This window comes from Aedes albopictus, chromosome 2 (assembly GCF_035046485.1).
Source record: "Aedes albopictus strain Foshan chromosome 2, AalbF5, whole genome shotgun sequence".
Lineage (NCBI taxonomy): Eukaryota > Metazoa > Arthropoda > Insecta > Diptera > Culicidae > Aedes > Aedes albopictus.
In genome coordinates this window covers 329,212,242-329,228,056 of record NC_085137.1, presented here as the reverse complement: position 1 = coordinate 329,228,056, position 15,815 = coordinate 329,212,242, and the positions used below count along the sequence as shown (strand labels likewise).

Here is a 15,815-nt window from a genome sequence, read left to right as displayed (position 1 = left end):
AAGTGACAAAATCCCACTTTATTGAGTAAATGAGGCTCAAAGTTTTTCACTAATATTTCATCCCATACAAAATGTATAGAGTAACAAAATCAACCGAACTTTCTCTGATTTATTGTATTTTTTTTTTCTAAACGTAAAAACAATCTTAAAAAAGTTTCGGAAAGCTTGAAGTTTAAAGATATGCTCAACTCAAATGCGATAAAATGGTCACTTACACTCCTTTGCATCTTGGCCCCTCAGATGCTTCAGGGAGTTTTTCACAGGCGTTTCTGAAGGCCTTTGATGCTTTCAGGAGGACTGAGTTGGTCTAAGGAGCTTTTAGAGGTTTTCAGAGTGGTTTCAGGGTCACTTATGGGAGCCTCAGGGAGTTTGGGGCTCTTGAGGGATTCAGGGGATCTCCGAGGGTTTCGGAAGCTTCAAGGGATCGCAAGGGTGCCATTTTTTTAGGCATTTTGAGGGGCCTCATAGGATTTGCAACGGTTTTCAGGGTTATTTCATGGGCCCTGAAGGAGAGTCAAAAAGTTTTCAGAAGCGTTTGAGTGGATTTCAAGAAGTCTGGGAGACTCAGGAGATCTCAGGAGCGTCAGAGGGCTTTTAGAGGTTTCAGAGGCCTCAGGGAGTCTCAGAGGATCTCGGAGGGTTTTTAGAGATGTTTCAGGGGGCTCAGGGAGTATAGGGGGTCTTAGTGGGTTTCAGGCGGTTTTCAGTGGCCGTTCAGGGGTCTCGGGCAGTTTCTGGGGGTTTCAGTAGAATTTCAGAGGCTTCTATGGGATCTCAGAGGGCTTCAGAGGTATAAACGGGGTCTTAGGGGCATCTCGGGAGGTTTTCTGGGGCATTTCAGGGAGCCTCAGGTGGTTCCAGGGGTTCCAATGGTCGTTTTTGGGAGTCTGAAGGGCTCTCCAAAAACCAAAACTCTCCAATACCCCTGGAGACAACCCTTAACCCTCTAGTAGTCGCGTCTTCAGCCACCATCAGCGACACCACACGTACGCTGTGTACCACAAGCGTGTTTTTTTTTTCACGGTGCGTGTACTCAGTACTCGGCACGACCGCTCCCAAAAAGATCCAGACTTTGTTTTTCGTAGACACCCTTTAGCTTAGCCTACCTCTCGTCAGTACTAGAGGAAAGGAAGACATAATAACAACGAATATCGCCACGTGAATACTAATCATGCCTCTAGATATTTTTAGACCCTTATGATTAATAGTGCAGGCGGTCTTTCTCAACTTCAGTTGGTGAATGTGCAGTTAGGAAATCAGCGCACGCTTAAGCAATCTGGGTTCGGTTCTCAGTTCAGTAAATAATCTATTTTGACTTCACAAGATAAGAAATTACATATTTTCTGTGTCAGGTACAAAAATAAGTAAAATACCAAATAATACGGCAATGCAAAGATTTTCTAACAAAATAGTTTAGTGAATAACAGTGGAAGTACCCATAGAATAAACCTTTGTCACAGTTGGGCCGTTATGTTAATATTTAATAACAAAATAATGGAGAAGATTAATAGTGCTTCAATCTAAACGTTTAATGCTTCATGGTCGAGTCAAGTACGTAATTTGACAATAGTGTCCAATTCTGATTTGGTATTCTAAGTGAATCTGCTTAAACTTTCAAGTATGCTGATTTTTCATATGTAGTTACTTCCAGTTCCAGCCAACCCACGCCACGCTGCGATGAATGAGACGACGAGACGGTTAAGAAGACCGACAGGGAGATGATGCCCGCGCAGTATTTTGCTTCCTTTTGTGGAGTTGTCTGAGATTTTGTTGTTGCTAATAATTCTTAGCTATAGTGAGGCTGCTTCAAAACGACGACGACGAACGCCTCATACCCCGAGGGTAGCGTGTCTAAAAACGGAATTAAACTCCACTGACCTCTAAACGCGGTTGAAGCCCTTCCGGAGGAGTCGCGCCGAGAGACCCGTCGAGCAGGAAGAAACCGCGAATGCGCAGCGAAAAGAGAAGAGAGAAAGAGTGAAGGTCGCGTGACTGTCGCCCGCCTGGCGAATCCAATTCATCGGGTGCGCTTGTGAGCGACGCTTAGGGCGCGGTTACGCGAGGAAGGATCAGCGTTGCGATTCTAGCGTTTATGAGATAAGTTAATGAGGGGGATCGTGAGTGTTGAATGATGAGAGGTTCGCTGTTTATGCGTTGCCTGTGGATGGAGTTCTAGTGTGATTTAGTTTTATAGTTGTTCTGCTCGAAGCACCCTAGTAGCACATATGTTTTATAAAAGTCAATGTAACTCCTATATGACCAAATTTGGTCATATAAGAGTCATAAAAACTGATGTAGAACAAGTGTGCTACTGGGGCAGGTTTGCATCTCAACCATATGGTGTTACAAAAATATCGTTCAAGATCTGTTGTGGAATATTTTATACAATTTTAAACAAACAAACTACTTTAGAGGCCCAAAAAGCTCAACTGGTAAACTATTTCGAAATACCAAGCTATATTGTGTGCGATATCTGGATTTTTTAGATTTTGAAAACTTACTTAAACTTAAACACATTTTTTTCTAAACTATTTTTTGAAGTGACTTTCCTGGTAAATTTGGATCCTGAACCATTGCACAATTTGGGATCCTCCGTTTGGATGACACTTTTTTATTTTTTTTTATAAGTGTATTTCAACTTACTAGCTTATTCTATACAAGAATGACACTAATTAATTAGCATTTTCGAACTCGTTAAGCTGATATTCCTTTCGGGACGGACCATAACTGATTATCTCTATTTCTCTCTTATAAAGTGAACATTTTCTAGAACAAAACTTTCTTTACTTCGGCTACTTCATCCTCATGTGGACTTTTTGGGGTTTGGGTTTAATACTACCCATTTCAGTATCAGAATGACCTACTTTTTCGAATCGGTTCATTATGCAACTGAAACGAGTTGCATAATGAAAAATAGTTGCATAATGTTCATAATGCAACTCATTTGAGTTGCATTATGAACATTATGCAACTCAAATGAGTTGCATTATGAAAAAATCATTGCATAAAATTTTGTATGGAACTCGTTACAAAACTCGTTTTTTTTCAGCACTCTTCGTATTTATCCAACTCGGCAAGCCTCGTTGGATAAACGTACGACTCGTGCTGAAAAAATCAAGTTTTTGCAACTCGTTACATAAATAACTATTAAAATTTGTATGGGGAAAATTTTTTGTTCGGGTCGAACTGTCATTCTATCCACGAAGGTTCAAACTGTTATGTTAATTTAACCTTAAAAACAAAGATATTGGAATCGAATAAAACCACATTATACTCAGAAAAATAAGCTCTTTCGATTAGGCTTTAGAAATAGCAATATTTTATTACTAAACAACCCAATTGTGCTACGTATTTTGTAAACAATACTAATTAAAGCTGAAACTCAGTCAGACAAGTATAAGTAATAACTCCATTATAAAAAATATTACAACACATATTTTAGGGAAAAAATGTGTAAAACTGATGCAGCTGAACAGCATAATTGTACTGGTTCATTCCGAAATGGATACATCTTAAGGACAATCGTCTTGAAATCCCGCTTCTACAGTGCATCAGTACTTCAAACGCACAATTCTCAAGAAGCAAGCTTTACATAGGGTAAATGTACCAATAGTGGTGCTATTAGTAGCTCCTTGTAGAAAAATAATTGAATAAAATTGATAATACCACAAAATAAAAAGCCTGAAAACGTTAATCGGTAGTTTTTCACTTAAATTTGCTAGGAAAAATGTAAAAACCATTGTTTATTATAGTTTTTGCTAATAAATCACTTGCACCAACTATAGGTACACGGTTCCTATTATGGAGGTAAAATTTAACATTAGTTCCTATAGTGGCGCATCCCATTGAATTCTTATGGGACCCACCACTATAGGAACACTACCACCACTATAGGTGCAAAGGAGCCAAAAATTTAAGGAAAATAATTGTTTAAAATATGTTTTTCGGCAAATCCTGAATACAAAACTGAATTAATATTATTAATTAGTTATGATGCATATATTAAAAATGTCATTTGCAAGCTTTTTGTTTGAAATAGTGCTAAATTGGCACTACCACCATTATTGGTACTACCTCCACTAAGGGAGCTTTTACCCTAACAGTGCATTTTATTATTCTGTTTTTGCTCACTTCTAATAAGCCTCAAATAAGAAGATAAGATGGGCTGGCTTCGTTTATGAAGAGATTTGTGCCCTCGAAATCGTGAGTAGGGGCCAAAGTCAGTCATTGTGGCGGCCATTTTTGGATTCTAACAAGGCTGACCTTAAGTGTAGAATCATGCCCTGAGTTCTGTAAAAAAATACAGTAGAACGTTTTTTTTTCGGCTTCCTTCCATGTATGGGCCTTGTATACAAGGCTGGAGATTTGATTTTTTTTTTGTTTTTAAGAGACTTTACCGCAATGCGGCATACGCCTCTAACATTTAAAATCGATTTTTGTTTTTTTTTTTCATACTCACTTCATACATGTCATTCTTTGTAACCAATAATCCATTTCAGCTGATATTTTTACTGCAACGTGTGAATATCTTATATTACAAATAACCGTTGAGACAATATTTTTAAATTACCGTCGATGGGGGTGACAATGGGTCTGGGGGGTGAGATTGGGTCAAAACGGAGAAACATAAAATTTGAAATAACTCATCAACTATCGCTAATTTATATTGAAAACTTAATATTATTTCAAAGAGGAGATGTTTTTAAACGTCATAATGCAGAATAAGATATTTAGCAATAATCATTTTTTGTTAAATTTGTGGCTAAACTTATGTGATGAAACTACTAGTAAATCACTCTGAAAAAAATTCTCCTTCGCAATGTTCCACACAAGCACCTAACCATAAATTTTCATATAAGGAGTTAGCTGTAGGTATTACCTGGTTGATGCAACGAAAAAAATGGGCTGTCAATGCACTTTTTATTTAAAAATTCAATATTTTCGACCCTATGTCTAAATATTAAGAATGGGGGTGAGATTGGGTCAAGCAAGTTATCGAGTGCACATAACCTTAACTAAAAATTCAACTTGTTATCCAGTTCCCATTTGACTTTAATGTGGTGCCATGTTTACCGTATCTTCATAAAAGCACACTTTTGTTCGAAAATATGTCGAAGAAGTGTCAAGCGAGTGTGTTCATACGTTTAGTGCCTAAAATCATTTATAAAAATATAAAAATTTGTATTTGCATATTTGTTTAAATGTTATTATGAGAGATGGTCTTATAATGTGAAATGTTGTGTAACATAATATTTGAACGACCCTATATCTTGAGAGGCCAATGATCATGTACATAAGAGTTTATAACGGAGGGTTTGGTTAAACATTTCTTATGCAGTATACTAAAAATATCATGTTTTTTTTTTAATATATCTTTCAATGCGTCCCTCCCTCATTGTAATCTTCCCCTCTCCTCTCTTGGAGGTTGAAACTTTAAATGAGGATGATTATGGTGGCTAAAAATGGCGATACAACATACAAACGTTATTCTATCAAATTTCAACAATTTTTTTGGTTGTATTAGCCCTTTTAGGAGGATTTACCATCTTTTAAAATTACCTAAGTTTTTATTCGTCATGGTAACATTGTATTTTAAATAGATTTACGGGATATGATCAATAAAATTAACTTATATTCTTAGATAGGCGACTTCAAATACTTTGACCCATTCTCACCCCCTCTAAGGGGTGAGATTGGGTCAATTTTCAATCATTTGTAGATTAGTAAGTAATTGATATAATGTGATACTTTCTTGCTTAATTACCATATAGAAGAGTATACATACAAAACAAAAAGTTATTCCGACTTCAATTGCATTAGTTATTTAATAAACAATCTTTGAGTATCCTTTTTTGACCCATTCTCACCCCCAACGACGGTATATTTGTTTTATCGAAAAAAAAACTCTTCAAACACTTTTTGAAAATTTAGGCTATTTTTTATAAGATTGTTCCATATACTCGCTAAGATCACGTTCATCAATCTGACACCGACATTATGCTTAACTAATCGATGGATATTCTATTCAAATTATGCCAAAGGACTTATAATTGGTTCACTACAAGACTGTATGTTTAAATTTTAGTAAATGTAAAACTTTCAAACTGTGAAAAACTCGATTTTTTTTTATTATTATGCATCTATTTTTTATCACGCAATTTTGGTCGTTGGTGGAGGTTCATGACTTCCGTTCAATGAACGACAACATATAGTTGAAGTTTAAGTTGTTAGTTGAAGCTCTCAGTTAATAATTCAGTTAATAAAACTAAGCTAAGAAGCAGACATTAGACATTTTCTCAGTTCCATAAAGAAAAATAAGGAGAAGAAGAAGGAGGAGGAGAAGAAGAAGAAGAAGAAGAAGAAGAAGAAGAAGAAGAAGAAGAAGAAGAAGAAGAAGATGAAGAAAAGAATACGAAAACGACAACTTTGCAAAACACTGAATAAACATAATCCACATTCAATTAAATTAGTGGAAATATGTGCTACCAAACTCCATGTGCTACCAAAAGCATTCTTTTAGAATATTTTTTCACGAAAAATTGATCAAACATGATTTTTTTTTACATTTTTCATGAAGTGGCCCACTGTGCCTTTTGTTTACATTTTACAGTCCAGATGCCTTCGGAAGAAATGTCAAAAACAGCAGTATGAACATCTTTGTAGAAGAAAATTTCCTTCTAGGACACTTCTATGAAAAGATAGAACTGATCTAGATCAGTTTCAACTTATCTAGATCAAGTATTAGATAACCAGATTATAGTAAAAATTGTTACAAGATATTTCTCTGAAGATACGAAACCTCTAAGATGGTTATCCAGCGCACTAGCGTTCTGCCCAGTGTGGGATGCAAACAGTTTTCAAAATGGCCGACATCTTGTTCCGCGTGGGATCACCGGATCGGTCCTCCCGGTGGCCAATGTGCGCAAAACATCTTCTAGTGACCGTTTTCTAGCTGGTATTAGAAAATGTTGAAGTTTGATACCCATATTGCTAAACTTGAACGAAAAATAATATTTCACTGCTCTTGGGCCGGTTCCCTGAGGGTCCCTGGAGTAGATTCCAAGCAGGGATCCAGTCTGGAACTGGTTACATCGCCTAATTTGCTTCTGAAAATATCACTGTGGTCTAGATTTGTGAAAATTTGCTAAAATGAAACTGGATTTTCAGCAGTTACTGTAAGAAATTGAGTGGCGATAGGAAGATTGGGTCATTTTTACCGGGTGTGACCCAGTGACTCACCGGAATAACTCCGGATAGACGGACAATTCAAAAATGACCAATAGGTTTCCTAAAACAAAATAATGCAGTGGTCAAAAAATGAAAGCAATCGGTTGAAAATTGACGAAATGGCAGCCATTTGATTTTTTTTTTCTTTCTGTTGGGCGGATACGGGTTAAACAGACAAGACTACACCCCCGAGCAACGTCTCTCCGGAACCACCAAAAAGGCATTGCTCCATAGAGGGGCTAGTGCAGCCTGGGTTCTGTTGTCCATCTGACTTTAGCTTGATTGAGAAGAAGCGTGGTGAGCGTCTGTTTTCCAAGAAGGCATCCAGCGGCTGAATAAGAAATGCTGTATCGTGTCAGCTATACCTAAGGTGGCAGCCCCACCAATGCCCTTCAGTGTATGAAAACTCGGGTGTGTGAGAAAAACAAAGACAAAAATGTTTCAGTGCTATGTAGCAACAAGCCAATCTGAATCTTTGTCATTGTCGTTCATAGCAAGCAACAAAAACAAAACTGTACGATACATTATTTCATACAAAAGCGTATCACGATATACATTTGTTATTTCAACGAAGATACATGACAAACGACACACTGCAATATGTTGCGACAAAACCGAGGATGGATTGTTGCGCACACATGATGGATTGCAACTTTCTTTATGTTTTAAGGCTCCCCCAAACCAAGGCGACTTTTCCGGCGACACGATTTTTTATCGCCGCGATTTTTCTCAACGACTACAGCGATAAATGCGTCGCATCTACCATCTACACCAACGCGAGGGTTCATTCAAATATTACGTAACGCAAAATTTGACAATTTCAGACCCCCTCCCTCCCCCACGTAACAGCTTTTGTATGGGAAAATTCGAAATTTTGTATGAAGCGTAACACAGTGCTAGACCCCCTCCCTCCCCCCTTTGCGTTACGTAATATTTGAACGAGCCCAAAACTAGTCACAAACAAAACTTAGTCGCCCCGCGACAGCGACGAAAACTGTGCATGCAGCGACCAGCGCCGCGACACACCGGCGATAAGTACAAAAATCGCTGCACTGTCGCTTGTCGCCCGCGACGACGTCGTCGCAGTGTGGAAGGTCCCCTTCAAATCAGTGCGCAGCGATTTCGCGACAAAAACATAGCGACAAAAAGTCGTGTCGCTGGAAAAGAGTCGCGTCGGTTTGGGGGAGCCTTTATGTTGTCTTTCATTACCGTAAGCACAACTGTAGTTTTCAAGCCGAATATTTCAAAAGGAACCTAAATACCTCCAAAAAGAACAAACTAGTCTATTTTTTAATTTAAAATGTCATATTATCATAATATCATAATATAAGGAAAATATAAGGAAAATAAAATAAGGAAAAATCCAGTTTATTACTTATTTATTATATTTCACCCTATTGTAATGAAAATATTAAAAACTGAAGATCAGACCAAATGAAATGTTGCTCAAGTTGTTAGTTTTGCTGTTACCGATTGCCAGGTGTGAAAAGTTCGTGTTCCTTACCGAGTATAGTTCTTGCGCGGAAAAATGGAAAACAAAAATTTGAGCATTTCCGAAAAAGTTCGGAATCTGTTTCTTCTTAAAAATGAACGGTATAAGTGCACTCTTGCTGCGGACTGCCATTACGCACCAAAGTCCTTGGTGATAACGAACTGCCTCCGACACATAAAGGATGCGCATCATGACAGCTACAACATTCTGCAACTGGGGAAACAATTACTTCCGGATAATGATGTAAACCGCAACCGGAAAAAAAGGGCCCGTGTGGATGACGAGTATGCTACGGTACGGGCATCGAAGCAGCGATTGATGGGTGGCATTTTGAAAATGTTCACCGTACATGGCGTGGCCTTCCGTGGCATGAGCTGGGAAGGTTTTCGAGAGATCATCGACCCACTCCTAGATGCCTTTCATCTGACAATCAATGAACACAATATTGTTCAGCACATTAAAAACATCAGTGGAACAATCGACACTGTGATCAGGGAAGAATTGAAGGACAAACTGGTCAGCATCAAATTCGACACAACGTCGAAAATGAACCGCAGTGTGCTGGCGGTTAGTGCACAATACTGCAAGGAGTTGAAATTGGAGCGACGTTCACTCGGTAAGTGTTCCCCTTATAACCCCCTACGAAACCTCCTGAAACGTCTCAAAGCGCGTTAATACGCCTTGGAATGCTTTGAAACGTTTCTGAAACCCCATAAAATTTCCGTAGAATTAACTTGAGTGCCTCTGGGGCCCCCAAAACCCCCTTTCAAAACTGAAACGACTTGAAACGTCTCTTAACCCCCAAAATTCACCTGAGAATCTCTAAGGCTGCCTCTGAAACCCCCATGAAATCTCCGTGTAATTAACTTGAGAGCCACTGAAGCCCCCTAAAGCCCCTCTTAAACCTCTTGACCCGCTATAAACGCTGTGAAACGCCTCTAAAACCAACATGAAAACTCCGTGAAATTCACCTGTGAGCCGCTGAAGCCCCCTTAAATCACTCTTGAAACCTCTTCAAATGCATTGAAACGCTCTTAAACACCTCTGAAACCTTTGTGACGTTCACCTGTGAGCCAATGAAGCCCGCTAAAGGCCCTCCTGAAGCGCCCTGAAACGCCCTTGAAATCCATCTGAATCGGAACCTCCCAGAATAGGGGTCCCAGAAAGCATAGACACAACTTTGCAGCTCTGTCATTTGGGAATTGATGCATAAACAAACTTTATTTTCACACATGCAGCATTGGATAGAAAAAAGCAAACATTTTATCATTTCCATACAAAATAGCTATTTTTGGATGTCTACACTCCCGTTCAAAAGTTTGGGGTCACCCCCTCAAAAACATGTCATTTTTTTAGGCCCATATCTCCGCCAATTTGCGTCCGATTTCAAAACCCTAGGTTTCATTCAAAAGATAATAAGTCAAAGAAACTTTGAACATGATTTAAAAGAAACTTTTTCAAAAAATTTTGTATGTAAACTTAACCCAAAGTTGCCAAATTTTCTAAAAAATGAATATAAACTTAAGGCAGTGTCGCTGGAAATTGGGTCGACCAAATTTTAAGATGAGAGCGGTAATATGACCCATTTTCTATTAGCTTTCAACTGCTTTTTACAGAACTTAGCTAAAAAATCTAGAAAAAAAGTTATTAAGTATATTAATCCTTGATGTCATCGACCAAAAGTTTGGGGTCACCCCTCAATATGATGTATCGGCCAAAAGTTTGGGGTCACTTTCGTAAAACATGGAAAAGTAATTTGGTGATATCTTCGTCATCTATAGTTCAATTTTAACTATTTTTAACTCATTTCAAAGATAATTAACTAAATTTACGTTTGATGTCTTCAACTTAACGTATTTAACGATTTTTGTATATAAAAATGTTATGTAAAGTTAGCACATTTTACCACGCTTAAAAAAATGAGGCAACTTTACGTTAAGTTTTAGTATGTAAATTTCAACAAATATGTGTGGTTTAATGTCTATGCAGTAAGTATCATTCATTTTGTTTCAAATAAGCCAAGAAGAATTAAAATTGAATGAAAGATGACAAAGATATCAACAAATCACTTTTCCATGTTTTACGATAGTGACCCCAAACTTTTGGCCGATACATCATATTGAGGGGTGACCCCAAACTTTTGGTCGATGACATCAAGGATTAATTTACTTAATAACTTTTTTTCTAGATTTTTTAGCTAAGTTCTGTAAAAAGCAGTTGAAAGCTTGTAGAAAATGTGTCATATTAACGCTCTCATCTTAAAATTTGGTCGACCCAATTTCCAGCGACACTGCCTTAAAATTATATTCATTTTTTAGAAAATTTAGCAACTTTGGGTTAAGTTTACATACAATTTTTTTTTGAAAAAGCTTCTTTTAAATCATGTTCAAAGTTTCTTTGACTTATTATCTTTTGAATGAAACCTAGGGTTTTGAAATCGGACGCCAATTGGCGGAGATATGGGCCTAAAAAAATGACATGTTTTTAAGGGGGTGACCCCAAACTTTTGAACGGGAGTGTATATCTTTGGATTCTATGAGCCGATTGAGCTAAAAAAAATGACACAGACCTAGAAATTACCTGTATTTTAATTTCCACTGAGTTTGAGAACTTTTATAGACAACATGTAGTTTTTCTGTTCAACATACCATGACTATTATTAAAATTTGCATTTAACACTTCGTTCAACATTTCCTATAATACCTTTCAAAGCTTCTGCGCAAATTTCTATATTTTTCAATAACATCGCTCAGGCCCGTATTTAAGGGGGGGCAAAGGGGGCAAGTGCCCCGGGCCCCCCGATTAGGGGGGCCCCCCAAGAATCCTGTATCACTATATATTTTCTTCAACAGAACCACTGCACCTTAATAGAAGATCACATTTTATACATGTTCTAAGGTAGTAGGGTTTAATTTAATCTGAAATTTCACTTGACAATCAAAAGTTTCATAATTTTTCTATCAAAATCCAAAGTTTCATAATTTTTAGTGCAAAAATATTTTGCTCTATCGATTAAGTTAAAAAAATCTATATTTTAATTGCTAAACAATCCAACCGTAGAATTGAATATTTCCCAGAATGACTTTTTTGTGGCGGTTTTAATGCTTGGTTGCAGAAAATACATATCTAGTTCTCTCTTTTAAACAGTATTCAATAATCAAGTAAAACGAAGCTTTTTTATTAAATTATGGTATACGTTTGGTATAGTTTCTACAAACGTTCTTAAGAGTTCTAATTGAAATCAGTAGGAAAACTTTTTTAAGACTTAAAATTACAACAAAAAACGTCTCTAAAAATCAACTACTTAGTACCTATCTGCATCAGTTCGTTGAGCACAGATTTTATAATGGGAAGAGATTTCGTGGAAATGTTCGGGTAATTTGAGGTAGTTTTGGAATCCTAATTGCTTAAAACATCTCGGAACAATTTTTTTTAGTGTTATTGCTACAGTTGCCCCCTAGAGTCCTAATTTTGTTCAGTCGTAGAATATTACAATCCAAACTGAACGCTAAGTTGTGCAATTTTCATAAATCTTACAAATTCGGAAGGAAGCTTAGAATATATGTACAATATGAATAATATGATATTTACGCTTTAAACCTAAATGCGGCATCTTGACATTTTAGCAAAAATATTAAAATAAATTTTCGTAACATTTTTTTCAGTTATTTAAATAATGGGTCAAAATTTTGGAGAATTGCATTGGAAAAGGTTTACTTTTTAAGGAAAACAGAGGAATGCAATATTGTGGTTTTTAATATTTCATTATAAACAATGTAGAATGAATCATTTGAATGAACGACACAGTTTTGTGGCTTAATTTCTTCCTAAGCTAACAAGGTCAAAAAAAAAAACAAATAATACACCACATTGAAAAAAATATGGGGTATCGTATGCATATTAGAATGGGTCAACAAAGTCGATTTTTTGGAACAAAGCTTTTTTTTAGCGTCCAAACAACTGTGCAAAATTTGGGAGCGATAGGTAGTTTTTCCCGTATTCCGCATTGCGATTGAAATTTGTATGGAATTTGGTATGGGAAAACGTAATTTTTTGCGTTTTTCTCATAAATTGAAATTTTTCGTCTAAAACGATCTAACTAATGACGTTGAAATATAACCTAGGATATTCCGAAAAACTTTGCCGAAGACCGCAAAGTGATCCGACACTTGTGAAAAAAGTTATAACGTACACTACAAATTTCATTTAGCAATACGAATTTACTGAGTATCAGCAATTATTCATCAACTTGCTGAACCATCCAGCAATTTTGACAGTTGATCAGCAACGTTGTGCTGATACTCAGCAAAAATTTTGCTGAAATTCAGTAATTTATTTTGCTGATTTTTTTGTGCTGAAAGTATTTCCAAAAATTTGGTGTGTACAGATTGCCCGGTGATGCTTAACTTTTAACATGTGAAGGAATAACATCAATAATAAAAGTTACCAGGCGAATAACTTTTTTCACAAGCGTCGTATCACTTTGCGGTTTGCAGCAAATTTTTTTGGCATATCCTAGGCTATACTTGACCGTCATTAGTTACATGGTATTAGACAAAATAATTTAACTTATGAGTAGAATGCAAAAAAGTACATATATTTTCCCATACTAACTCCCACACAAATTACAATCGCAATGCGGAATACGGGGACGCAGCCAATCGCTCCCAAATTTTGCACAATTGTTTTGGACGCTAATATAGATTGAAAAAGCTTTGTTCCGGGTTGATACGATCGTATTTAAAGTTTCTCCATACAACGTTGACCCTCTCTAATATATATCCATAATCTTATTTTTGGGGGCCCACTTTATAGGGTTTGCCCCGGGCTCCCTGAAGCCTAAATGTGGCACTGACATCACTTAACAAATTGTTTTCTGCGCATGAAATTAAAGTTGAATAGTTCGTCATTGATAAATCGTTGGCATATGGGATCACACATGTCATAATTTGCAAAAAATATACGAATTGGCTTTAATTCAGATAAGCTCAATTTTACATCAGAGCATTTTTTTGCGTAGCTTTTAATATTTTCGTCATAATCAAGTAGTTTATTTAATTTTTAAGTTGAAGATCGGCAAAAGTATTAGTAGTTTACGCAACAAGGTGCACAATGAAGATTTTTACCGCACGAGTTGTACACTTATCCATAAAGGCTTGCCGAGTTGGAAAATTACGTTTTCTGTCATCTCTCCAAGGGGCCTCCACATCCGTTTGGGCCCGGGCCCTCACAATCCTTAATCCGGGCATGTGTAGCACTGTGATCATATCTTGTACCTCAATTGATGAATTAGCCATCGAAAGATATGATCGAAGCAAGGAGGGGCCATGGTTGTGTCAAATTCCGGAAATATTCTTCTACTGTAGGTATAAACATGTCAATAATGCCTCTGAATGTTTCTGGAATGTATTAATTCATTACAGATATCCATAGAAATACTTTGGTTGCTTGTTAAGAAAATTATTGTATTCTCGTTATACAAAGTTGTGCTCCCACTTTCTGGGAAACCCTAAATATTATACAGTGACATCACCTAATTCCACGGTTGATTTTTTTTGTATTTCTTTAATATATTGATTTCAGGAGTCATTGAGTTACATGAAAGGCACACTGCCTTGTATCTCAAAGAGAAAGTTGAAGAGCTTTGCGCAAAATTTTGAATTAAACGTTCTCAAATTTATTCAGCAACTGTTGATAACGGTCGCAACGTGGTCAAAGCAGTTGATCTCATGCAAGAATGGGCAACTGATGATGAAGATGCCGAGAACGAATCGCTCATGGTAAATATTTATGCTGGCAAATTTTACATCATACGTTGAATAATCTGATATTTTTTAGGGCGATTCCGGTCAAGTTCAAGACATGGATGATGATGCCGCACACGAACACCTGGTACACCTCACTGATGAATTCGAAGAGTCCCTAAGAGAGCACAAAGTGGAGTGCATTAGATGCGGATCACATACCATCAATCTTGTCGTGAACGATGTGACGAGTGCTTCAGAACGAGATGACGATGCTCTGAAGCACATTGTAAAAATTGTGAAATCCTATCGGAGAGCTGAATACAAGAAAGCGTTTAAAATCACTAAAACATCCATGCCACCGATTCCCAATAAAACTCGTTGGAACGTGTACTATAGCATGGCCACAGAGTTATTGGAGAATCGAGAGTTTTTCACCGATATGGGATCGCAATATAAAGAACAAGATCTATCCGACTACTGGAGCTTCCTGGAAGAATATCAAGAAGCATTCCAGCCACTATACGAAGCGTCAATGAGGTCTCAGAAAATGGAATGTGGAATTAGCCAGTTCCACCTCGAATGGCTTAAGGCCTTTGGGAAAGTTAAGTCTTTGAAAACGAACAGATTCACTTCAACGGTCCTGCAATCCATGGCGAAGAGGCAGCAGACCATGACGAGCAACATTGCGTACAAAGCCGCTTTATTCATGGACCCCCGATTTTCGTATAATGGCTCGGAACTCTTCAAGACGGACGAAAAAACTGAAGTAGTGGTAAGAAGTGGTATCTAAAGTTTATCTGGGATCATTTGGGCAGGGGGACCTATTTTGGGCACTTAACGCAACAACAATGATCGTGACTGGGGATTTGTTTTTACTATAATAAATAACGATAGTTCAACAGTTACCTTTATTTATCTTTTGTTTGTAGGCTTATCTTATCGGCGTATGGAAAAAAATAAACGCAAATTTTCCGGATGTGAATACGGAACAAACCTCCAAATCTGATACAGACACTGGGCCAATGGATTCGTCGTTTGACATAAACGATTTCTTCACAGAGTTGTTTGGACAGGGCACCTCTGCGCGATCTCAGGCTCCGAACTCGCTGGAAGAAAAATTGCATCAAATCCAGTACCAAGACCGAGTGAATCCAGCGAATGAAAACTTCAATGTAATTCACTACTGGTACACTCAGAAAGTACGGGATGAAAGGCTGTGGAAGATTGCACAAGTTGTGTACGCTGCCGCATCCTCGCAGGCTGCCGTGGAGCGAGATTTCTCTGCCTATAACCTTATTTTCACAAACTCGAGGAACAGGCTGGCAGGAGACACAATCGAAAGTGTGTAA

At 37.5% G+C, this 15,815-nt stretch overlaps 1 protein-coding gene across 1 annotated transcript; it reads left to right on the top strand.

The window, feature by feature from the left end:
• Positions 1-11,277: 11,277 nt before the first annotated feature.
• LOC134286703 (zinc finger BED domain-containing protein 4-like) lies at positions 11,278-15,815 on the top strand. Its single transcript, XM_062848359.1, has 2 exons — positions 11,278-15,238; positions 15,396-15,815. The coding sequence occupies exons 1-2, from the start codon at positions 14,582-14,584 to the stop codon at positions 15,813-15,815; spliced, it is 1,077 nt and encodes a 358-aa protein (XP_062704343.1). The 5' UTR covers positions 11,278-14,581.